Source organism: Lithobates pipiens, unplaced genomic scaffold, assembly GCF_037356315.1.
Source record: "Lithobates pipiens isolate NorthernLeopardFrog02 unplaced genomic scaffold, aLitPip1_a1.2 Scaffold_10, whole genome shotgun sequence".
Taxonomy (NCBI): domain Eukaryota; kingdom Metazoa; phylum Chordata; class Amphibia; order Anura; family Ranidae; genus Lithobates; species Lithobates pipiens.
Window position 1 is genome coordinate 78494548 of NW_027507686.1, and position 25946 is coordinate 78520493.

General features: G+C 44.7%; 1 protein-coding gene across 1 annotated transcript in view; it reads right to left on the reverse strand.

The window, feature by feature from the left end:
• LOC143933075 (cathepsin W-like) overlaps positions 1–25946 on the reverse strand; it is a 159571-nt gene that overhangs the window by 99656 nt on the left and 33969 nt on the right. The window contains exon 5 of the mRNA XM_077456032.1: positions 25395–25488. Within this exon, the coding sequence (XP_077312158.1) occupies positions 25395–25488 (94 nt within the window). The remainder of the gene's footprint in view (positions 1–25394; positions 25489–25946) is intronic.

Below are 25946 nucleotides of genomic sequence, written 5' to 3' on the forward strand. Positions count from 1 at the left end.
ATCTGAAACTAATCATTGAATCATTTAGATTATCCATATGTGTCATCAGGCAAGAATTCACTATGATCTTTGGAATCAATAGGTCTCATGCTGGAACGTAAACTATACTCACACCTTCTAGGATATCACTTACCAAAAATAAATTAACAAATAATAAATTACCCAAAACTCAAAAAAATAAGACAAACTCAATGAAAAAGTGGTGATAAAAAATAAAACCACCTAATCACTGTTACAATATTCATCCATGTGTACCGGCACACCTCTGCAACCCGCTGCCTGTAATATGCATGCAGTTGCATATGGGGCCAACATCACACAAATGAATAAGCAGTATGAACAATTGCATAAGAATAATAATTCATCACGTGTTCAAAGGAATAAGTACAAGTCGAAGTCAGAGTTCAACCCTTTCGGCTGGAGAGCATCCAACCGATGTATCCAGCTGACCTCTCTCTTCCTTAGAGCCAATTCTCTATAACCCCCACATCTGTTTTTAGCAATGCCCTCTATTACCATAAATCTCACTTGTGATACAGTATGTCCTTGTTCAATAAAATGTTAAGGCAGGCCCAGATTTACTCCCTTTGCCGCTCCAAGGCACACACAGGCACACCACCATTCTCGTCCTTTATCGATGACTTCTACAATAGATCAATTTAAAAAATATCTCCACATACAAGAACACTGAAAATAACTGGCTTTAATTGTACAGACTGAAAATACTGTGTAATGCATAAAATGCCTTTTAAAGATTATAGCAGTAAGAAACTCCCTACAATTTTCACGCGCTGCGCTCGCCCCACTGACCTCCCTGACACATACACTGACCTACCCACTGATATACATGACTGACCTACCTACTGATATACATGGCTGATCTACCTCCTGACATACATGACTGACCTACCTCCTGACATACATGACTGACCTACCCACTAACATACATGACTGACTTGACTATTGACATACATGACTGACCTACCTCCTGACATACATGACTGACCTACCTACTGGCATACATGACTGACCTACCTACTGGCATCCATTACTGACCTACCTACTGATATACATGACCAACCTATCTGACATACATGACTGACCTACCTCCTGACATACATGACTGACCTGACTACTGATATATATGACTGACCTGACTACTGGCATACATGACTGACCTACCTCCTGACATACATTACTGACCTGACTACTGACATACATGACTGACCTACCTGACATACATGACTGACCTGACTACTGACATACATGACTGACCTACCTGACATACATGACTGACCTGACTACTGACATACATGACTGACCTACCTCCTAACATACATGACTGACCTGACTACTGACATACATGACTGACCTGACTACTGACATACATGACTGACCTACTTGACATACATGACTGACCTGACTACTGACATACATGACTGACCTACCTCCTGACATACATGACTGACCTGACTACTGACATACATGACTGACCTGCCTGACATACAGATTGTTGCTGCTCAGTCTTACCTGTTCTGTAGTGTGCGAGTACACTCATCCCGGGCCCCTGGCATTCACCGTCCACGTCCATTACTCAGACAGCCCTGTAGGCAGACAGAGCCAGGATAGAAGAACCAATCGCCCATTTACACAGAGCAAGCAGCTCAGCGTGGATCTCACAGTTCCCAGCTCGGCCGCGCAGTGTCCTTCCCGCCTCCTCCTGGACTCGGTGTAACGACATATTTGGCACTCATCACAGTTTGCTACGGAAGTGACGTTCCGTTGCCGCCATCTTGCTACACCCCACACTCGTCCATGGTAAGGATACACTATAAAGGGGGAAAGCGTACATGTTGTTACACCCACCAGAGTTTTGCATTTTAGACGTATTTATAACAGTAAAGTGAGTTTATGTAGTGAAATACAGAACTTACAACTCCGTCTGACTACTTAAATCTTGAATTTTCAAAGCAAGAAAAATTCAAGATCTAAGTAGTCAGACGGAGTTGTAAGTCCTGTATTTCACTACATAAACTCACTTTACTGTTATAAATACATGCAAAATGCAAAACTCTGATGGGTGTAACAACATGTACGCTTTCTCCCTTCTTAGTGTAGCCTTACTATGGAAGAGTGTGGGGTGTAGCAAGATGGCGGCGATGGAATATCACTTCCATAGCAAACTACGCTGGGTCACCGAATATGTTGTTACACTGGCAGCGTCCCGGGGGCTATGTATGTTATTGCGGGGGGGGGGGGGCGGCCAAGAAGTTACCACTGCCGCCCCAAGGCCTGGCCTCGATGGCCTTGTGGGAAATCCGGCCCTGGCTAAAGGGAGTTTAACAAGCTTATCTCTAATCGAGTACTTGTGCCTAGCAATACGATCTTTAACTTTCTGTGTGGTTTCCCCTACATAAAGAAGACAGCAGGGACATTTAATAATGTACACAATGTAAGATGATTGAGAGGTATAATGTTCTCTAATTGGAATAGCGTAACCTCTAAGGGGATAAGAGAAACTTTTTCTTCTGATCATGTTGGAGCATTGAATACAGCTGAGACATGGCAATGGACCTGTGTTTTTTAGGATCTAAGAATGTCACTCAGGGATTTGGTGTAGAATATTGAGCTGATTTCACCAATTTATCCCAAATGGTTCTCGCCCCGTCGATATGACGGAAAAGGGGGATTACTAAATTCAGTAACCGCAGGATAGCCAAGCCAATTGTGTAAAATGGACCAGTGTTTCCTAATAATTTTATTAATCTTTCGTGAGAAAGAATGATATTGAGCAATAAAAGGCATTCTGCGACCAAAGGAGAAATGCAATTTATATTAATATATTTATATAATTTATATTAATGCATTCAGAATGAACTAAATCCGTAGGATAACGTCGTTGTCGCAGTCTGTCTTCCATCCCATTTAGTCTCACATCACAGATGTCTGTTTCACTGGTGATTCTAGTTGCATGTTTAAATTGACTACGGGGGATAAATTTAAAAACCCCTGGAGGATGAAAACGAGAAAATAACAATGATTGATTGCAGTCAGTAGGCTTTCTGTATGAATCACTGACTATGTGTCCATCTTTAATAGATAACAATGTATCCAAAAATGTAACAGCATCAGTATTACTAAACATGTTGAACTTTAACCACTCCAGCCTGGGAAGAATATACCCCCTTCCTGACCAGAGCACTTTTTGCAATTCGGCACTGCGCCGCTTTAACGGACAATTGTGCGGTCGAGCGACATGGCTCCCAAACAAAATTGACGTCCTTTTTTTTTTTTCCCCACAATTGGAGCTTTCTTTTGGTGGTATTTGATAACCTTTGCGTTTTTTATTTTTTGTGCTATAAACAAAAAAAATAGCTAGCACTGATGGGCGGGTGTAGGACGTGAGGACGCAGCGTCCGCCTGAGGGGAGGGGCTAGCCAGCGCTTACAGAGGCGGGTGAGAGGCAGGGGATGGAGGACGTGGCCTGGCCAGGGGGAGTGAGAGGCTCCGACCAGAGCAGACGTGGGCTCCCCCCTGCTACAGTACGATGCTAAGCGGATCTGCATCCCCGCGCTACCCCCGGCAATGGACTGAGCGGAGGAGAGCGTCATCGGCCGGCTGACTCCCAGCCCTCCACCTATGCCCTCCCCCTCCAACGGTAGAGAGACTGGATGGGACCCCCTGCGAGCCTGCACGAGACCCGAGTGTAACCGGACTTCTGAGCTGACAAAAGGACGGTATAGTTACCTGTTAGAGCGGTTGAATGTAATAGCCAGACTGTCCTACTGAGATTGACGTTTATATACAACTATGTGTGGAGATAGTTGATCCTGCAGGCGTAATGCACTGGTGAAAGGTCACTTTCATCCGAGATAAGCCTCACACTGTTAGAGATGCAATACTGGTTTACTATCTTCAGGGTTCTAGAGGCAATATGCGGTGAAATTCTCACTCCGATAACGGCTATGTTCCACAGGTTTGTTTTTATGCACACATGTATGAAGCGATCTAGCGCGATAACCCTACATAAGTGCTCGTGGTGAATAACACGGATAGGATATGTTATATGGGCCTATCTGTCATACTTCTATATATGTATAGCGATCTCCCTACATAGAACGAGGATCCCAGCAAAGATAAGTACGGGTCACACTGGATACTACCCTTATAGGTCGCATATGGACTTTTTTTTTTTTTTATTACGACACGCATAACCTGTAATACGAAAAGTGAATATCGATAGTAACATACAAAGGGTTGATTCAATCAGAAGTACTTTACATAGAGGTACACGGAGCCCCCTTATAAGGACTACTGAGGTTATATATAAGCTACCCCAGACTGCTACTCGTGGGGAAAAAGGGGAAAGCAATGGCAGGAAGGTGCCTCTATGTATAGGAATCCTGTGCGTCCGCGAGAGTAACGAGGAAAGAGTAGACGGGTGGAGCTGTATCTGGACCTATATCAATATATCAGCCCTATTGCCTCATATGTACATACATATAGATTTCAACATCTAAGCTTCAAATTACATGATCTATGCTCAGGAAGTTGGGAATGTACGAGTGTACTATATTGAGAAACAGACAGAGAGAACACCACTTCGCTATAGGCTTAGATCAGTGACATATATTTGCAGGGGAGCCCGCCGGCAAAGGAAGTTAAGTGGACAGAGTGTAAGCCTAGAGGGACTCTCTGGGGGAAAAAAATAAAAAATATAAAGAAAAACATAAAAAGGGGGGCACAGTGTACCCCGGACAGTTACACCCAGAGGGACGCATATGTTATGATAGGATTTGATCCACTTTTTTGTCCAGACGAGATCACTTTTCCAAACGTTTAATTAATTTGTAGCATAGACCCGGAAGAAGTGGGACATGTGACCCTGAGAATGTAGTAGGACCAACAGATATACAAGTAGGACTAAAAGCGGGGAGCCAAAAACAAAAACAAAAAAAACGACCCAAGCAGGACACCATGAGTAAGTCGGCTAATAAAGCCTCTAAAAGCGGGGCTTTGCGGACCTCAAAGGAGAAAGGTCTAGATACTACTATTCAACAATACTTGACTCAGGGAGTAAGCCCCAAAGACTCAGGAACAGGCAAGAAACAGTAGCCTGGGCAAGATCAGAGGAAAGGATCAGGAAAATACAAAGAGGGAACTGCCCGCCATTCGAGAGATGATATAGCGACAGATAGTGATATGGACAACAGCAAAGCTGAGGAGTCAAGGGTAGTAGATCTTCCCCCCACAAAAGGAGAAATGTTGGAGATGTTGCTAAAACTCGAAAATGCAATTAAAGCAGATATCCTGGGGCTCCAGGAGGATCTTGGAAGCCTGCTAGAGAGAGTAGAGGCCACAGAGAACCGTATGAATCAACAATTCCAGGAAATAAGTAAAGTTAAGGAGCAAGTAGAAACAATACAACAAGTACAGAGGGAGATCATGTACAAGTTGGAAGACCAGGAGAACCGGAGCAGAAGGAAAAACTTACAGATCCGATCGATCCCAGAGGAAAAAGGAGAAGATCTGAGGAGAATGTCTGAAAGCATATTTTCCCCCTGTTGGGGAGACGGGATGGTAGGTCCCCCAAAAATTTATAGGATTCACAGGATAGGTAAAGCAAGATACCCAGATACAGAAAGACCTTGAGATATTATCGTAATATTTACCTTTTTTGAAGAGAAAGCAACACTCTGGAGAAAGTTAAGAGGGAGGACCCCCTACAGTATAAGGGTCGGGACTTACAAATTTTTTCAGATTTATCATCTGTGACTCTAGCGAGAAGACGGCTCCTGAAATCGCTGTTGGCAGAGATGGGCGCGAAAAATGTGAAATATAGCTGGGGTTTCCCGGCATGTCTAATGGGGTTCAAAGATGGTCAAACAGCGAAGCTGAGATTCCCGGAAGAATTGACCGATTTTTGTAATAGGCTAGACTTGTGTATTCCGGATCTCCCAGGTTGGACGGGAGAAGTGTCGGGATTACCACAACTTGGGGGATCCCTTAGTTAGTTAGAACTCGGTAGTGGGGGAGTGGTGGTGGGGGGGAAGGGGGAAGGCGGCGGGGGGTGAGGTGGAAAGATCATAGGGGATGCAGGTTAAGTACCCTTTCATCCTCTCTAACTAGGGGAGGAGGGAGGAGGCGCAGGTTAAGGAGCCCCAGGCCCTCTAAACAAGCCGTTTGGGAGATGGTATGGGCTTACACGACCATCAACCAAACAAGGGTCGAGATTTGGCTGCAGGGAGGTGGGGGGTGGAGGTGGTGGGACAAGGGGGAATTGGGAGAGGAGGGGTGGAGGATGGGTAGGAGGGTGGGTGGAGAGTGGGTGGGATGGGTTGGTGGGTGGGATTGGGGGGGGAGGGAGGAAAAGTAGACCACCTGAGCAATACAGCAAAGTACCTGGGCAGAGGAAGAGATGTGCCAGGTTAATAGAAAGCAAATGGTAAAATTAGTGGCACAAATTTCTTGTCATATAATGTGAAGGGACTGAATACCCCGACAAAGAGGTACAAGATTCTGGCGGAGCTAAAATGTTATGAGGCAGATGTGGTTGCTCTTCAGGAGACACATATCTCTCTGGCATCAAATATTAGATTATATTCAAAGAACTTCCCCACTTGGTACTACAGCGACACAATATCTACAAGAAGCAGAGGGGTCACTATAGGGTTCTCAAAAAAAACGAAATTTCAATTAGTCGATAGAATGAGTGATGCGGAAGGGAGGTATTTGTTCCTGAAGGGTACACTAGACGAGATGGAATGTACATTAGTTAATATTTACGCCTCCAATAGCAACCCTATCGGTTTCTTAAAGATGATATTAACTAAATTAATCGAATTCAAGAAGGAATATGTGATCATGCTAGGAGATATCAATTTTTGCTTAAATCCAGGAGTGGACAGTACGTCTGGGGCACAGAGGACGAGAAATGACCAGCTAAAAAATATTCTGCAAAAATTATACTCTAGTCAATTGGTGGATGCATGGAGAGTCATGAATCCAAAGTGCCGAGACTACTCATTTTACTTTCTGGTCCATGCGACATATTCCCGCATCGATTACATATTCATAGACCATGGTCTGTTAGACTATGTGGCAGAAGCCGGCATAGAAGCAATCACCCTCTCGGGTCATGCCCCAGTAAAGTTAAGAATGAATATCTCAAGGAGTAGGACAAGATCCCCGACATGGCAGATCAACGAAGATCTGCTATGTGATGAAGAGGACAGGGCCAGGATTGGCAGAGAAATTGAACATTACTTTGCAATAAACGATACGTCGGAAATAGCAGGCCATATACTATGGGAGGCACATAAAGCCTATATCAGAGGAATACTGATTTCAGTAGGGTCAAAAAAAATAAAAATGAGGGCCGAGAAGATTAAAGTAATAACGGAAGAGATACATAATCTGGAACAAGAGCATAAAAGAGGCCAGAACCAAAAGGAAAAGCTATATAAAAAAAATAGTAAACACTAGAGAAGAACTGAAGGGCCTGTTGGAACAAGAAACCAAGAGGGTTTTTAACGGCATGGCCCGTGAACGCTATTTATGGGGAGATAAGCCGAGCAAATACCTTGCTAGGATGTTACAAAAAAAAAAAACTTTATCGGAAAAATGCTTAACAAAAATGGTAGTATGGTATTTACAACGAAAGAAATTACGGAAACTTTTAGGAAATACTACGAGGAGATCTATTCAGATAGACATCAGGGGGCACAGGGCAAGGCGCGAGACAAGAACATCGCGGCCTTCCTACAAAAAAGCTAGACTACCTAAAATAAGCACCTTAGACAGGGAGACACATGAGAGGCCAATATCGGTAGAAGAAATAAATAGGGCACTGACAAAATCAGCCCCGGGAAAATCCCCTGGACCTGATGGATTTACAACATTTTATTATAAAACATATAGAGAAATCCTTACGCCAAAAATATGTTGATACATGAATGGGTTGGGAGAGGCGTATAATATGAGTAGCGAAGGCCTATTGGCCACAATCACGTTAATCCAGAAAGAGGGGAAAGATCCAACACAATGTACCAGCTATAGGCCAATCTCGTTGCTTAATACGGATACAAAACTATACGCAAAGGTCTTAGCAGAACGGATGAGGGACCTGATGAAGACATTAGTTCACCCAGATCAGGTGGGGTTTGTACCAGGACGGGAAGGAAGAGATAACGGTTTAAGAACACTTCTTCTGCTCCAACAGATGCGACGGAGGGGGACCCCCAGTCTGCTCTTGTCAACGGACGCGCAGAAAGCCTTTGACAGAGTAGACTGGGGGTTCATGTTCCTGACAATGGAAGAGATGGGAATAGGCCCGAAAATGATGCAGATGGTGAGAGTCTTATACAATCAGCCTATGGCACGGGTAAAAGTCAATGGACAGGACTCTGCCCAATTCGAATTGAAAAGGGGTACAAGACAGGGATGCCCATTGTCGCCCCTCTTGTTCGTATTGTCATTGGAACCCCTCCTTGCATCGATCCGTGATAGTCCAGACATATCGGGTGTAAAAATTGGGAAAGAAGAACATAAGCTATCTGCTTTTGCGGATGACATACTATTTTATATAAGCAACCCTAAGATGTCTATGCCAAATTTAATAAGGGTGCTGGAACAGTATGGGGAAGTATCTAATTTTAAAATAAATCGTCTCAAATCTGAAATTCTGAATATTAATATCAACAAAGTCAAGGCGCAGACACTCCAGCAGAAATTGAGTTTTCCATGGCGGAAGGATCTTAAATATCTGGGAATAAAATTGGCTAAATCCGAGAAGAGACTGTACCGCGTTAATTACATACAGCTACTGAATGAAATCCAGACGGAGTGTAAAAGATGCAGCAACAGATCATTATCGTGGTTAGGGCGTATAAATACTGTGAAGATGACAATATTTCCAAAAATCCTGTACAGGTTTCAGATGCTACCGATAGCACTTCCTAATGTATATTTGGGTAAATTAAAATCGGTGCTAATGAAATTTATATGGAAGCATAAAAAACCAAGACTAGCCCTTGCCAGTTTGCGACAACCAAAAAATAGGGGCGGGTTGGCGATTCCAGATATACAGACCTACTACAATGCAGTGGTCTTGTCTATGGTGAGCGAATGGACCAAAAGGGATAACAAGGAAAAGAAGTGGGTAAATCTTGAACACGAAAGTTGTGGAGCACAATTAGGAAAACAAATATGGAACCCCCACATAAGAGGTTAGTGCCTTTGGCAGGGAATAATATAACACGTAACACTTTTCGAATATGGGATAAGGTATATAGGCAAGTCAATGTGAAATATAATTCACTCCTTATAGCACTAAAGGAAATTAATACTTTTTATTAGGTTGTAAAGAGATAGGAGGCAACTGGGTGAAGGAGGAAGCACAGCTTAAAGATGTAATTAGGGATGGAGGTATAGCACCTTTTCACGAAATAAAGCAAAAAACAGGTATAATGGTGATTGATGAATGGAGATACTCTCAGCTCTCCCACTTTGTAAAAAAACTACCACAAAGAACCCCAAGGGGATCGTCTCAAGGTGGTATAAGTTGTTGTTGTCGATGGGGGAGTCGGAAGTGCCTCCATTCTTAAAAAGATGGGAAAGGGAATTAGGCACACAAAAAGATAATGTAACGTTAGGCAAAATATTTAAATTGGTCCATAGCTCAGCCGTAGATTCTAAAACTGCAGAGATGAGCTATAAATGTCTGACGAGATGGTACTATACCCCAGATAAGAATAGCAAACTCCAACCCGATGTGTCCGGGGAATGCTGGCGTGGATGTAGGGAGGTAGGCACTATGGCACACCTATGGTGGGGTTGCCCGAAGATTAAGAACTATTGGAATAAGATCTTATCCTACATTAAAGAGATAACTAAATCTGCGGTGATCGCGGACCCTTGGGTAGTTCTGTTTCATGGTATAGGGGGCGGGGTAAAACAGTATAAGGAGTCCTTAACCCCACATTTATTAAATGCGGGGAAAAAAGTAATCCCAAAAAAATGGCAGGAGTTAGAGGTGCCTTCAATATGGGAGTGGGTGGACGCTGTAGAAGATATTTACAAGATGGAATGTCTAGGTGACAGTTTGGAGGGGAGGAGCAACAAATATACGCTTGAGAAATGGAAAAGCTGGCAAGAATTTAAAAAGAGATGGAGCGCCACAGAAGGGTTAAGGGCATAAACCCCAAACGGGTATAAATGTGGTTAACTGATTGTTCTAAGAGGTGGTCTACTGGGTAGGATGAGGGAGGGGTGGGGTCAATTGGTGGGAGGCGGGTGGGTGATAACCGGGTTAGGGGGTCTAGGGCTGGGTGTGGGGGGGTATATGTTAAGTTACCAGAATAGATGTGAAATGTTAGCACAAGGTAACTGGAAGTGGAAGTTAACTTAAAAAAAAAATTGGCACAATGATGTGAAGATATGAGAGGGATCCTGAGCGATAAGCTGATGTGAGGATTTTGAATCCTTCGGATATTACTGGTTTCACTGAGATGGCAAAAAAAAAAATAGCGAAAATGTAAAAAAAAAAAAAAAACGCATTCTTTTTTACTTTTTGCTATAATAAATATCCCCCAAAAATATTTTAAAAAACGTTTTTTTTCCTCAGTTTAGGCTGATACATATACTTCTACATATTTTTGGTAAAAAAAAAAAAAATGGCAATAAACGTTTATTGATTGGTTTGTGCGAACGTTATAGCGTCTACAAAATAGGGGATAGTTATATAGCATTTTTATTGATATTTTTTTTTTTACTAGTAATGGCGGTGATCATCGATTTTTATCGGGACTGCGACATTATGGCGGGACACATTGAACAATTTTGACACATTTTTGGGACCATTGCCATTAATACAGCGATCAATGCTAAAAAATTGCATTGATTACTGTAAAAATGTCACCCGGGAGTGAAGGGGTTAACCACTAGATGGCATTGTAGGGGTTAAGTGTGTCCTAGGGAGTGATTCTAACTGTGGGGAGGAGGGGCTGTGTGTGACATGTCACTGATCAGTGTTCCCGATTACAGAGAGATGCTTGTTTACATTAGCATCTCCCTGATCTTCCTCACCGTGAGACGATTGCAGGTATTCCTGCGGACATCGAGTCCGTGGGACCCACGATTGCGGTCACGGAGCTCCCGGCGGTCGGTAGCCCGCCTCTTAAAGGGCAACATACAGAGGTACATAAATCTGCCTGTACGTGCCCTTCTGCCGCAGTATATCAGCGTGAGGCGGACGGGAAGTGGTTAAAACAGGTATTAATGAATTTAAATAAAGATTAAACAAGGACAATGACTATAAATCACCAGTCCATATAGGGAAGGCAAAGTCGTACAGTGTTCATTGAATAACGTACAGTGAAATGTAAAAGCTTGCTCAATCATATCCATAAATGCATTGGCATAAGGTGGAGCTACATTACTACCCATCGCTGCCCCGGCCAGTTGTAAATAATAATTATCCTTAAATAAGAAGAAATTTTCTTCTAATACAATAGTTAATAATTCCAGAAGAAACAAAATTTGGGCAGAAGTGTATTTTTTAGAATTCATCAGTAAACGTTTGCAGGCTTCTATACCTAGATCATGTGGAATAGCCGTATATAAATTGGCAACCTCCCATGTAATCAGCAGTGCATCAGACGGAATGATAAGCGATCAAATTTTATCAAACAAATCCTTGGTATCTCTTATATATGAACGAGTCTTTACAATCAATGGTGTTAGACATTTATCAAGATACTTAGCTAGGGGGCGTGTCCGGATGTAGCCGGTAGAAGACGCACTTCAGAGGAGCTCCGCAGATCCTGACATTATCCGCATCCATCCTGCCTTCCAGGCGCCAGGAGAGTCTCCAGATTCTCCCCATACAACCAGCCCAGTCTCCTGCACAGGCCCCGGCTGATATCGAGTGGAGCGGCCGACTGATTGCGGCTCTACAGGGTGGTGGCTGTTTCCCCATTCTGTGGGCTCGCCGCCATCTTGCGGCCTACGTCGCCTCCGGGATCCTCGGCCTCGGGTGCCGCGATTTGCGAGGAGAAGCGGCGCCTCGTGGAGCATCGGCACCATCCGCATCGGCTGCCCCCCCGGGGGGATACGGGACGGCGAGGAGGCTTCGGAGATCTGCGGGGAGGGGAGATATCCACTCCCGGGAGCTCGCGGCCGCCGCCATCTTGAGGCCGGATCAGCCAGAGCCATCCTCTCTTCCCTTACACCTGGGAGGACTCCGGACCCATCCTGAAGGCTGCTGGGCATCAGTTGCAGCCAACCCGCCTAATATTGACGAGCCCGGCCGGTCGATTGATCGCGGCAGGGCCACGGCCGGATTTGCACTTCTGAGGCCTACCACCATCTTGAGGCCTATCCTGTCTTCATCATCCTTGAGCTCCGGAGCTGCAATCTGCGGGTGGTGAGGCATCGGATTCCTGCACCTCTATCGGGGGACCCTGGGACAAGGTTGGTCTGGGACTGGGGGGTTATTGAGCCTGCTCACAGGCGCCATCTTGAGGCCTGCTCCCCCGGGTTTATCCTCCACCCTGGATCTGGGCTGTGACACTGCTTTGACCTCCTGTGTTTCACCCTGTGCCCTGGAACTACCCCCTATCCCCCCTGTGTCGCCCCCCCCCCCCCATGAAGGCTGTGCTCTGCTGAGGGCCCCATTCCTGTGTGGGCAGCGAACTACCCCTTTACAGTTTGCCCTGTGACCAGCGCCTGGGTACCGGACTGTTGCCCCTTGGTGGAGAGATTTTGCTTCTGACCCGGATCACTACCACCGATACAGCCCTCACTTTGTTGCTGAACAGCGGGCTCTCAGTCCTCAGCTAGCAGACCCCCCAGGACCCTTCTACAGCTCGGGTGGCCTTGGATGGGCCGCCCTAAGACCCGCTGTTCCAAGTCCGGTTCCGGCTCGCCTCGTGCCCCTCTGCCGGCTGCTGCCTCATCTACCAGGCGGTCCACTGCTATGATGGCGTCCGGCTCGCGGGTGACCGCGGACTCGGGGGAGGTGGGGGCTCCCACAGGTGCAGAGATCCTAGCAGCCATAACGTCCTGTAAAGAAACTCTGACAGCAAAGATCGATTTCTTGAGTGTAGATGTTGGTCTCATCCGCCAAGACATGGATAAGTTCCGCTCGCGTGTCGCTGAGGTGGAGGATAGGCTTTCCGCGGTGGAGGATACAGTCCGCTCAGATTCCAGAGAGGTGAAGGCCTTACAGATCCAAGTGAAAGCGCTACAAGACCGTGCAATAGATACTGAAAATCGCCTCAGGCGAAACAATATCCGCATACTTGGACTGCCTGAAAGGGCTGAGGGCCCTAGACCCGCTGAGTTTGCTGAGAGACTCTTGTCCACCCTGTTCAATCTGGGGGAGCTGTCGCCCACCTTTGTGGTGGAGAGAGCCCACAGGGTCCCGCCTCTCCCTCCGAGGCCTGGGGCACCTCCGCGCCCCTTCCTGCTAAGGCTGTTAAACTACCGTGACAGGGACCGCATCCTGGCGGCGGCTCGTGCCTTGCCTGAAATCAAATATGAGAATACCAAACTTCTATTTTTTCCGGACTTCTCTCAGGAAATACAGCAGAGACGCAAGTCCTTTACCGATGTGAGACGCCGGCTCAGGGAAAGAGGAATTAGTTTTGGCCTTTTGTATCCCAGCAGGTTGCGCATTACTGACGGTGATAACACCCGCTTTTTCGACACTCCGGAGGCTGCAGCGGCGTGGCTGGATGCCCGCTGATTATGTGTGGTCGTGGGGATGAGGTGGCTGAGCGTGCTCGAGGGGTAGTAGCCAAGTATCCCTTTTCTTTATCAAAAGACTTGACCTGAGTGGACCCCTGATACTATTTGTTCTCTGTCCCCAGCCCTGTCCTCCCCATTAAATCCTGGTTTGCCCTTAATGATTGATTATTTGTCTTGCATTGCGGGATAAACTCCCGATATTCCTGCCTAAGGAGCTCCACTGGAAGCCACTGACTTACCCACTTTCCGGTTGGACGCACCCCCTGTTTATTCCCCTTCCCCGTTTCCCCCCTCCAAGGGGAAGGACTATACCCATCTGTGGCCCACCACCTAGGGGTCTCAGTGATCTGAAGAATTTACGGTTATGGGAAGAAACCCCGCATCGGTTTGTATAGCTCGATGGCCTACTGTTTTGGTCATTGAACTTGGTTTGTATGATGTTGGGGTAGGGTGTTCTATGTTTTATATGTTTAGTGGGGAGGGGATTTTTTCCTTAAAAGCTAAGTTTGCATTTAGTGCTGCTCGAATATGGCTGAATACGTGTTCTGAATTTGGGTTGGCCTGCACCTGCTGGTTATCTATGTGTGTCCTGATTTTGTTCCCCCCTGAGGTTCCATGATGACTCCCTCAGATACCGAGTCGCTGACTATCATATCATGGAACGTCAGGGGACTCAACTCAAAATATAAGCGGTCTCTGTTATTTCAATATTTAAAACTACATAACCCTCACATAGTCCTGCTACAGGAAACACACCTCACTGGCAGCAAGGTTCTAGCTTTGAAAAAACCCTGGGTGCAAAGGGCGCTACATGCGACCTACTCCTCGTACTCTCGAGGGGTATCTGTCCTGATTAGTAAGCGGGTGCCTTGCGTGCTCCAGGAGGTTCATCTGGACCCCCAGGGGAAATTTGTCATGGTGGTGCTGAGCATTTATAATAAGAAATATGTCATTGTTAATATCTATCTGCCTCCTCCGAGTCAGATCCACGTCCTGTATAGCTTATATGAGAGGTTGGCTCCGCATTGCCCGGCGTGTGTCCTGTTTATGGGAGATTTCAATGCCACATTGTCCCGTGATCTAGATAGGCCCTCCCCACAATCAAATTTTAATCCTGATCTTAGTGTGTGGGCTCAGGCAGCGGACTTTCAGGAGGTGTGGCGATGGCTTCATCCCCAGGCTAGAACCTACTCTTGTTTTTCATCCACGTTTAAAACATCCTCCCGTATTGATCTGGCGTTTGCTAATGATCTCCTCCTGGCTAACGTCCAGGAGGCTAGCTACCTTCCCTCTGGCTTATCGGATCACCACCCCCTTAAATTGATAGTTAGGACCACCAAGACTAAGAATAGAGCCCTCTGGCGGCTGCAGCCCCACTGGATCAATAACACAGCAGTCCACGATAGAGTTTCTCCCTCCTTGCAGGACTACTGGATGCGCAATGCGGGGTCAGCCTCCTTGGGGGTGACATGGGATGCCTCCAAAGCTTATGGTAGGGGGCAGTATATCTCTGCAGTGGTGGCGGTTAGAGCGGAACTTGGGGACAAGGTGTCTGATTTGCAGCACGAAGTTGAGGAGGCTTTGACTCAATACTCCGCCTCGGCAACGGTCTCCAACTTCGAGCGCCTTTCATCACTTAGGCGGGAATTACACCTCCATGTCTCAGACACTACCAGGCTTGATATGCAAGACAGCAGACAGAAATACTTTGAATATGGTGATAAGAACAGCAAACTGCTGGCTATGCTGGCGCAGCAGGACAGGCCTTTGGCGGTTATACCAGAAATACTCACGGCAGATGGGACACTGGTTACCTCTCCGGAGGATATTTTGACTGCCTTCACCAGGTTTTACTCCTCTCTGTATGTCTCCTCACTCCCTGAAAGCTTTGACCCCACACCAATGACTTCGTTGTTAGATACGCTGGCACTGGGGTGGCTATCTGACACGGAGCGACTACTCCTTGTCTCGGAGATCACGCCAGAAGAGGTCCTGACAGCCATTAGGTCTTTCCCAGTAGGGAAGACCCCGGGACCGGATGGACTGCCCATAGAGTATTACAGAGCCCATGCGGAGCTGCTTTCCCCCAGGCTGGCTCAGATGTACCGAGCCTGTCTTCAACAAGGCTCCCTGCCGGCCTCTATGAGAGAGGCCCATATAGTTCTCATTCCGAAACCTAATAAGGATCCCAAGCAATGTGCCTCTTACAGGCCGATAGCACTCCTGAACTGTGATTTAAAAATATTGACAAAAATTTTGGCCACTAGACTCAATACAGTAATCAAATCTCTGATTGACTCCGATCAAACAGGCTTTATGCCAGGTAGATCCACTGACATCAATATCCGCAGATTGTTTTCTAACATCCATGCCCCCCATGATAATCAAGGTACTAGGACCATTGCCACCCTTGATATGGAGAAAGCATTTGATACAGTGGAGTGGGTGTATCTGTGGGAGGTCCTTAGAAGAATGGGTTTTCCACTGCGGTTTATTGCCTGGATACGTACATTATACACCGGTCCTATGGCATGCATTAAACTGAATGGCTCCTTGTCGCCCTCGTTCCCCCTGCAGCGGGGCACCAGGCAGGGGTGCCCTCTCTCCCCGGCCTTGTTCGCCCTAGCCATGGAGCCTATTGCTGAGGCTCTTCGGAGTTCGGCCGAGGTCTGTGGTCTTCGGGTGGGCTGGCTGGAGGAGAGAGTGGCCCTCTATGCGGATGATCTTCTCCTTTTTTTAAATGATCCTGGTGATTCTCTGCGGGGCGCACTTGGAATCATGGATGCTTTCTCTGCCTTCACCGGGTTGAAGGTGAATTGGCATAAATCTCAGCTCTTTCCGGTGGATGAGGGGGCCAGGACCTCACCATCCTCCACCACGCTTCAATGGGTGGATAGGTTTACCTATTTGGGTATTGTCATTTCAAGAGAGAGCAAGGACTTTGTCCGGCTCAATCTTGAACCTGTTCTGATAGAAATCAAGTCCAAATTAAAGGCATGCGGCAATCTTCCCCTCTCTCTTATCGGCCGCATAAACCTTCTTAAAATGAAGGTCCTTCCCAAACTTACATACATATTTAGGAACTCCCCACAATGGCTGACTAAAGCCTTCTTTAACTCTCTGAAACAACTTTTTCTCTCCTTCATCTGGGGGCCCAAATCCCCTAGATTCAAATACACCACGGGTTGGCTCTTCCTGACTGCCACAAATATTTCCTAGCTACCCAGCTTGTAACCGTCCACTGGTGGCTGCAGCCGGACTTGACCAATGCTGCAACGGTCCTGGAGGCCGCTATAGTGGGGTCTCTGGAGGCCTTAAGGGGGTTGGTTTTCAGGGGGCCAAAAACACCTCACTGCCTCACCCCTTCTATGCGCACCACTTTAAGGGCATGGAGGGTGGGAGAGGCACTGAGGGCGTCCCTGCCGAACTCCTGGTCTCCTCACACCCCCCTGTGGCTGAATCCTAGCCTTCCGCAGTTTAATACCATCCCGGACCCTCAGGCCTGGGCCAAGCGTAGAATACTGACGCTCGAGCATGTCGTTACCAACGGGGAACTCACTCCCTTTCATATCCTGCGTGATAAATTTAATGTGACTGCATGGGCCCACTTCCGTTATCTTCAAATCGCACATGCTTATCGCTGTCAATTTTTGGGACAACCGGTTGTACTGGAATACTCTGAGCTTGAATCCATCCTTCGGGTAAAAGACCTGGAGAAACCCATGTCTCAGATTTACGGGTCCCTACTGGTTGCTGCCGTCCCCGAGCTGTCCTCCCTCCGCAGGAAATGGGTGGTGGACATACCGGAGTTGGATGACGATGACTGGAGGGAGGTTTGGGATTTCCCGTTCTCCCCTTTGGTTTCAGCCAGGGACAAATTGGTCCAATACAAAATTGTACACAGAGTCTACTTCACGCCCCACAGACTCCACAAGATGTCGCGGATGCACTCCCCGGAGTGTTGGCGCTGCCCCTATCAGCCGGGAGACTTTATTCACATTTTCTGGGCTTGCCCAGCGATTGTATGCTTTTGGAAAGAAGTTCTCCTGATGATAGGTAAGGCCACAGAGGTGAATGTTCCTTACGATCCTAAATATTGTCTGCTGGGGCTGGTGAAACAAATGTCGATCCTCAGGGCTAGGAAAACACTCATATCCCTGTTACTCTACTATGCACGTAAGGCCATCACCATGACCTGGAAACAATCGTCTCCCCCCTCTATTAAATTCTGGAAAAACCTGGTGAATGCTAGCTTACCCCTCTATAGGGCCACCTACTTGAGCAGGGGTTGCCCACGGAAATTTGAGAAGGTGTGGAGCTGCTGGTTGGATGATAACACTACGGCAACGGATGTAGTGAATGACCCATAGTTCATCGTTATAGATGTAGTACGGTTATAGGCTGACCCACCTGCACTTATGACACCTTATCCAGTCATTTTAATACTTAGCACGAATTATCCTAAAATATCCTCTCCCCACAGTGGGGTATAGATAGATAAGGTTAGATTTGTGTTGTTTTGCCCTGTTGTGGCCGGTTGCTGCATCAGAGGCAGGATATGTGTTATGTAATGTGCCTTTCTGTGGCCTGTTGCCACATTTGGAAGACTACCCCTGTGTGGGAAATGTTTCACCCCTGCGTGGGCGATTTTGTATGCCATTAAAAATTCAATAAAAAAAGATTTTACAAAAAAAAAAGATACTTAGCTAAAGGCATGATAACTGATGCAGTACCGGATAGATATGTGCACACTGAAATATTTTGTTTTGGAATTCCGTTTTCGTCAGAAAAATACATTTATTTAATTACTCCCAAAATTAGTTTTTATTTATTTTGTTTCGTTAAAAAATGCATTAGTCTGAAAATCAAAAATAATTAAGATCAAATCTGTCATTGAAGGCTTATGGTGTCTGGCGAATGTTCTAAGAAGATTAGACGGAGCAGTTAAACTGTACAACACCACAATTGTACATTTCCAGTCGAATGTTCCGCCTATAAGCTATAGTAGAATTCTAATGTTGTATGACAATAGTAATAATTATATTTATTAATTATTATTACTAGTCAACCAACATTAGAATTCTTCTATAGCCTATGGGCGGAGCATTTGACCATAAATGTCCGCTTGCGGCAACTGCTTTGTCCTTTCTTCATGTTGAATTTCGAATAATCTTGGACTAATAGAGTTAGGTTAGGCACATTTGACCTTTTTTGCTATTGTCTCTATAATGTCTAATCTTTTCTCTCTATGTAGAATAATCTTGGACTAATAGAGCTAAGGTTATACACATTCGACCACAGGTTCGATGGACACAGATCGCTATTGTCAGCGTCATGTCGAATTTCCTATCTATATCAAACTGTTGTCACAACGAAAACGAAAATAAATCATTTGTTTATGTCGGATCTTTCGGTTTTCGGATTCTGCACGTTCATTATTGTTTGTTAAAACGATAACGAAAATACCCGAAATTTGGACAAATATGCATTCGGAGGAAAACTAATGCACATGTCTAGTGCTGGATTCAATAGGTCGACCCGGAGGATTAATGGGATCTTTATGTATCTTGGGGAGTAGATATATAATTGGTGTTACCAGATGTTCAGAAATTAACCACTTGACCACTGGGCACTTAAACACCCTTAATAACCAGACCAATTTTCAGCTTTCGGTGCTCTCACATTTTGAATGACAATTACTCAGTCATGCAACACTGGACCTATATGAAATTTTTGTCCTTTTTTTCCACACAAATAGAGCTTTCTTTTGGTGGTATTTAATCACCGCTCGTTTTTTTTTTTTTTGTGCTATAAAAGAAAAAATACAGAAAATTCTGTAAAAAAATGAATTTTTATTTGTTTCTGTTATAAAATTTAGCAGATTAGTAATTTTTTCTTCATAAATTTTGGCCAAAATTTATACTACTGCATATCTTTGGTAAAAATAAGTACAAATTGGTGGATATTATTTGGTCTTTGTGAAAGTTATAGAGTCCACAAGCTATGGTGCCAATATCTGAAAATGTATCACACCTGAAGTACTGACGGCCTATTTGAATTCTTGAGACCCTAACATGCCAGAAAAGTACAAATACTCCCCAAATGACCCCTTTTTGGAAAGAAGACATTCCAAGGTATTTAGTAAGAGGCATGATGAGTTTTTTTTAAGTTGCCATTTTTTCCCACAATTCTTTGCAAAATCAAGATTTTTTTTATTTTGTTTTCTTTTCTCACAAAATTGTCATATTATCAGTTTATTTCTCACACACAGCATATGCATACCACAAATTACACCCCAAAACACATTCTGCTATTACTCCCGAGTACGGCGATACCACATGTGTGAGACTTTTACACAGTGTGGCGACATACAGAGGCCCAACATGCAGGGAGCTCCATCAGGCGTTCTGGAGCACCCAGGACAATTCTGACATTTCTCTCCTACATGTAAAAATCATCATTTATTTGCTAGAAAATTACAAAGAATCCCAAAACATTATATATGTTTTTTAGCAAACACCCTGGAGAATACAATGGTGGTCGTTGCAACTTTTTATCTCGCACGGTATTTGCGCAGGAATTTTTCAAATGCTTTTTTTTTTTTAAAAACAGTTTTGTGCTTAAAAAAAAAAAACACAGTAAAGTTAGCCCAATTTTTGCATAATGTGAAAGATGAAGTTACGCTGAGTAAATAGATACCTAACATGTCACTCTTCAAAATTGCACACGCTCGTGGAATGGCGCCAAACATCTCTACTTAAAAATCCCCATAGGCGATGATTTAGATTTTTTTTACTGGTTATATGTTTTGAGTTACAGAGGAGGTCTAGGGCTAGAATTATTGCTCTCGCTCTAACGTTCGCAGCGATACCTCACATGTGTGGTTTGAACACCGTTTTCATATGTGGGCGGGACTTACGTATGCGTTCGCTTCTGCATGCGAGCACATGGGGACAGGGGCGCTTTAAAAAAAAAAAAATTTATTGTTCATTTTACTTTATTTATTTTAGTTTGACATTTTTTTCCCAAAAATAATTTTTTTTATCACTTTTATTCCTATTACAAGGAATGTAAACATCCCTTGTAATAGGAATATGGCATGACAGGTCCTCTTTACAGTGAGATATGGGGTCAATAAGACCCCGCATCTCACCTCTAGGCTGGGAAGCCTGAAAAAAAAAAAGATTCTGGCTTTGATCGTATTGGCGAGTCGGTAGAAGCACCGGAGGGCGGCGGGAGGGGGGGGATGTCTATGGCTGGGTATTGCAGGGTATCACCGACTATGGCTGGGTATGGCTGGGTATCTCCGAGTATGGCTGGGTATCTCAGAGTATGGCGTTGCAGAGTATTGCGTTGCAGAGCATCGCAGGGTATTGGCAGGTGTTGCAGAGTGTTGCAGGGTATTGGCGGGTGTTGCAGCGCATTGCAGAGTGTTGCATGGTATTGGCGGGTGTTGCAGAGCATTGCAGAGTGTTGCAGGGTATTGGCGGGTGTTGCAGAGCATTGCAGAGTGTTGCAGGGTATTGGCGGGTGTTGCAGAGCATTGCAGAGTGTTGCAGGGTATTGGCAGTTGTTGCGGAGCATTGCAGAGTGTTGCAGGGTATTGGCAGGTGTTACAGAGCATTGCAGAGTGTTGCAGGGTATTGGCGGGTGTTGCAGAGTGTTGCAGGGTATTGGCGGGTGTTGCAGAGCATTGCAGAGTGTTGCAGGGTATTGGCAAGTATTGCAGAGCATTGAAGAGTGTTGCAGGGTATTGGAGGATGTTGCAGAGCATTGCAGTGTTGCAGGGTATTGGTGGGTGTTGCAGAGTGTTGCAGGGTATTGGCAGGTGTTGCAGAGCATTGCAGAGTGTTGCAGGGTATTGGCGGGTGTTGCAGAGCATTGCAGAGTGTTGCAGGATATTGGCGGGTGTTGCAGGGTATTGCAGAGTGTTGCAGGGTATTGCAGGGTATTGCAGAGTGTTGCAGAGTGTTGCAGGGTATTGCAGGGTATTGCAGAGTTTTGTAGAGTATTGCAGAGTATTGCAGAGTATTGCAGAGTAATGCAGAGTATTGCAGGGAATTGAGGGGTTAAATTTCGGTGAGCAGCGATGTGGGCACTGCAGATGCAGCCCACAGCGCTGCTGACACCGATCTCTTCCCCCTCCACTGTACCGATCGGTACAGAGAGGGGGAGGGAGGATGTTATGACGCCGGTTTTTTTTTCAAGTGATCACTCCTATATTTGACGGAGCAATCGCGTGGTAAACGACCGCGATGAGCGGCCGTTTACCGTGATCCGTGATGCGCCGGGTCCTGTGGACCCGGCGGTCATGGATGCTCTCGAGTACGCACCCCAGGGGGCGCGCGAGAGCGGAATTCTGGGAGGACGTCATGTGACGGCCTCCCAGAGTTAAACAACCGCCCTGTAGCCGTCATTCGGCTATGGGCCAGTTGTTAAGTGGTTAAATAAGTTTGTATATTCACATCAATGATGTTATTTTGTGCTGCTTGATCGACAACCTTTTTGATCCTATTTAACACCTGTGATGTGGGATTAGTTTCCAGATGTCTATACACCTTGGAATCCACCAACTGTCTATAAATTTCCCCTCATAGTGTGTAGTGTTCATTATCACTATCGAGCCGCCTTTGTCAGCTGGCTTGATAGTGATTTCTTTACGGGTAGAAAGTAGAAAGTAGAAAGCGCTGTAATTTCTTCCTGTGTCATATTATTTGGTATATGATCCCTCCCATCATTATTATGTAAAAAAAGATGAATATCTTCTTCCACCTTGCTGATGAACAATTCGGCTGCTGCACAAGACGTGGGGGGAACAAAACCACTTTTATTTTTTAGGTCTAAATTAGAAACAGATAAAGGCAGCAGACTGACAGCCCCTAGGAGCATCAGGTTGGAGACTTGAATAGAAGATCAAACTGAAGGTCCATGTTCCAGTCCTCCTCCAGACTCCTGATGCTCTTAGGGGCTGAAGTTTGGTGACTGATTGGGCTGTGTTTTACTACTGATTATTACCACCCCCGGAAACACCTGTAGCTACTGGGGCGGTCTATTTAAGATCAGTTATTCCAGTCATTATGATTAAGCACAAGATGTATGTGTGAAACGCGTCTACATGACCACGGTTAGGTGTCTTTGGTGTTATCTTTGTGAACATTAAATAGATAAAATTGTGAGTTCTGGATGTGCAGCCATTTCTTTCTTCTTTTCCAAACAACCACACTCATCCCCCTGAGCGGCAACCTACCGCCCCCCCCTGCTGTTTTCCAGTCGATTCGGCACTTACCCCATTGTGGTGGGTGGCAGGCCACATGGTGCAGCGGCTTGGCTCTGAGTTTCCTCTCCTCTATGGTGGCTTCCAGCTTCTCCCCTCCTTCTAGGCATCCAATAGGATCGCCTGTCCTTTCCACCAATCGGGTGACCGGTGTCAAAACCCACTTCCTGATTGGCCAGTAGGAGGAACAGTGTTACCACAGTGAATATTGATTGCCACAAAGCTAATAAGGGGCTGGAGGACCCTGGTTATGAAGAACAACTACAAATATTAAACTTATTCCCCTTGGAGAAGAGACACTTAAGAGGGAAAATGATTGCAATATACCAATGTTTGGATGGTGATTCTAGCATTGGTAGGAACCTATTTAATTTAAGGTCACACAGCCACACAATGAAGTTGGATGAGAACCGGTTCAGTCTTAAAATGCATAAGGGGTTCTTTACTGTAGAGCAGTGAGAATGTGAAACTCCCTTCCACAGTTGATGGTGTCAGCAGTGAGTGTAGATAAATTCAAAAAAACTTTTAGATGTGTTTCTTAGCAAACACAATGTACAGGGATATGTAAAATGGCATCGACATAAATGCACACACACGCACTCTCAAGTTGAACTGGACAGAGTGTGTCTTTTAGACATGTGCACTGACTAAATATTTTTTAGCCGAAGTTACAAATAATCGGAAATAACGAATGTCGCATCTAAAGGAATGGAACGTAATTAATTAATAATTATATGTTTTTATTATTTATTATTATTATTATTATTATTATTAATAATAATAATTCCTTATGTTCCATTCGTTAAGATGCAGCATTTGTTATTTTGGATAAATTCGTATTCGTTACGTTCACTAACAGACAAATATGAAAGGAAATTCCAATACCTATAATTTAATAGTTAGTAATAGTTATTATTTAGTTATTATTTTGGATTTTCAATTTTTCGGCTTTCAAATTTTTAGATTTTTGTTCTTATTTTTGAATTTTTGTTCTTTTGAATTTTCGGATTTTCATTCTTATTTACAGATTTTTGAATCTTCAAATTTTCGCATTTTAAATTTTCTAATTTATGACAATGACAAAACGGGTTTTCCTTAATTCTAATATTTCAGAATGAACAAATTTGTCAAATTTTATTGAAAAACAAATTCAGAAGGAAACGAATTGCAGCAACCTACCTGTGCCCAACAATGCAGCCTACCTGTGTCCATCAATGCAGCCTACCTGTGTCCATCAATGCAGCCTACCTGTGTCCATCAATGCAGCCTACCTGTGTCCAACAATGCAGCCTACCTGTGTCCAACAATGTAGCCCACCTGTGCCCAACAATTTAACCTACCTGTGTCCGTCAATGCCGCTTCACCTGTTCCCAACAATGCAGCCTATCTGTGCCCAACAATGCAACTTACCTGTGTCCATCACTGCAGCCTACCTGTGCCAAACAATGCAGCCTACCTGTGTCCAATAATGCAGCCTACCTTTTGTCCAACAACACAGCCTACCTCTTGTCCATCAATGCAACCTACCTGTGTCCATCAATGCAGCCTACCTGTGCCCAACAATGCAGCCTTCCTGTGCAGGTGAAAAGAGGAAAGGAAGAGGATTGCCAGCCAGATCATCAGAGTGCTGAGAAACATCACTGTAGCAGCTTATATTTGAATTCCACCCCCTCCCTTTAGAATGTAAGCTCTACAAGATGGGCTCTCCTGTACCTTTTGTATTGAACTGTACTGTAATTGTGTTGTCCCCCTATACATTGTAAAGCGCTGTGTAACAGTTGGCGCTATATAAATTGTGTATAACAATAATAATAATAATAATAATAATTCTCAAGTGTTCCTGCCGATTGCCTTCACACATAGCCCTGCCTTCTGGCCCGGGTACTTTGATACACATCACACATCCCGGCATTGGACGGGTGATCTGTCTATAAAAGTACTCTGCAATTCTAATGAAAGCTGTTACAGCGATGTTCCTACTTCCTCAGCACTTGTGATCCGGCTGCCTGCTCTCCTCTCTCTTCCACTCAACGATCACAGGGAGAATGGTTCTATTCAACCACTCTGAGGCAGCCCACACTCGCCAGCCCTCATTTTGCACTCATAAAATGCAAGTAGGCGAGTGGAAAATTTGAGTGCTGATGTAACACAAGTAACAGTATGTATGTTCACACAACAATAGTTATGATGTAGGTGAGACCCTCCATTACTACATAAAGGGGCCTGTAGTAGGTTTTTATTTTACATTTATTCTGGAAAATGTAACAGTATTTGGAAATATGCTCTAATTAACATGTTCAGACTCTACCTATAGTATATATCTGAGTACAGAGGGTGATGATGGTCTGTAAGATAAATTATAAAAGTTTACGTTGTACTGAGAGATTCCTAGGCTCTCCATGAATTCCCCACTGTGCCTCAATGTTGCCAACTGCTGCAAATGCCCAACAGGATCCACACTGTCCCTGTTAACGAAATGGAATCATTTATAATAAACAAAAACTATTACAAATCTTTGAACTTGTGAATAACATGAGCATTAACATGGATTATTTAATAATAATAAATATCAAAGCCTTTAGTCTGCAGTGTTTTTCCTTGAAATGCTTCCACACCTATATTTCTGAATAATCTTAGATTTTTCAGCCTTTAAAACAGCTGTGGTTACAACAGAAATTGAAAACCTAAAGCGGAACTACACTGCATCTGAGTGACACAAACAAAAAAGGCTATTTAATTTATTTTTAATATTCAAAGCAAATTCCCCCATCCATCCATGTCTCCATGCTTTATTTTGCTGAGAATTCACTTTGGAAAACAAACTCTAGAATTTCTGGCTGGACAAATCTTGAGTAAGGGCAGATGATATATTTACTTCCTAGAATCCATCTGCCCTTAGCTCAGGTATGGAAGCAGGGGGTGT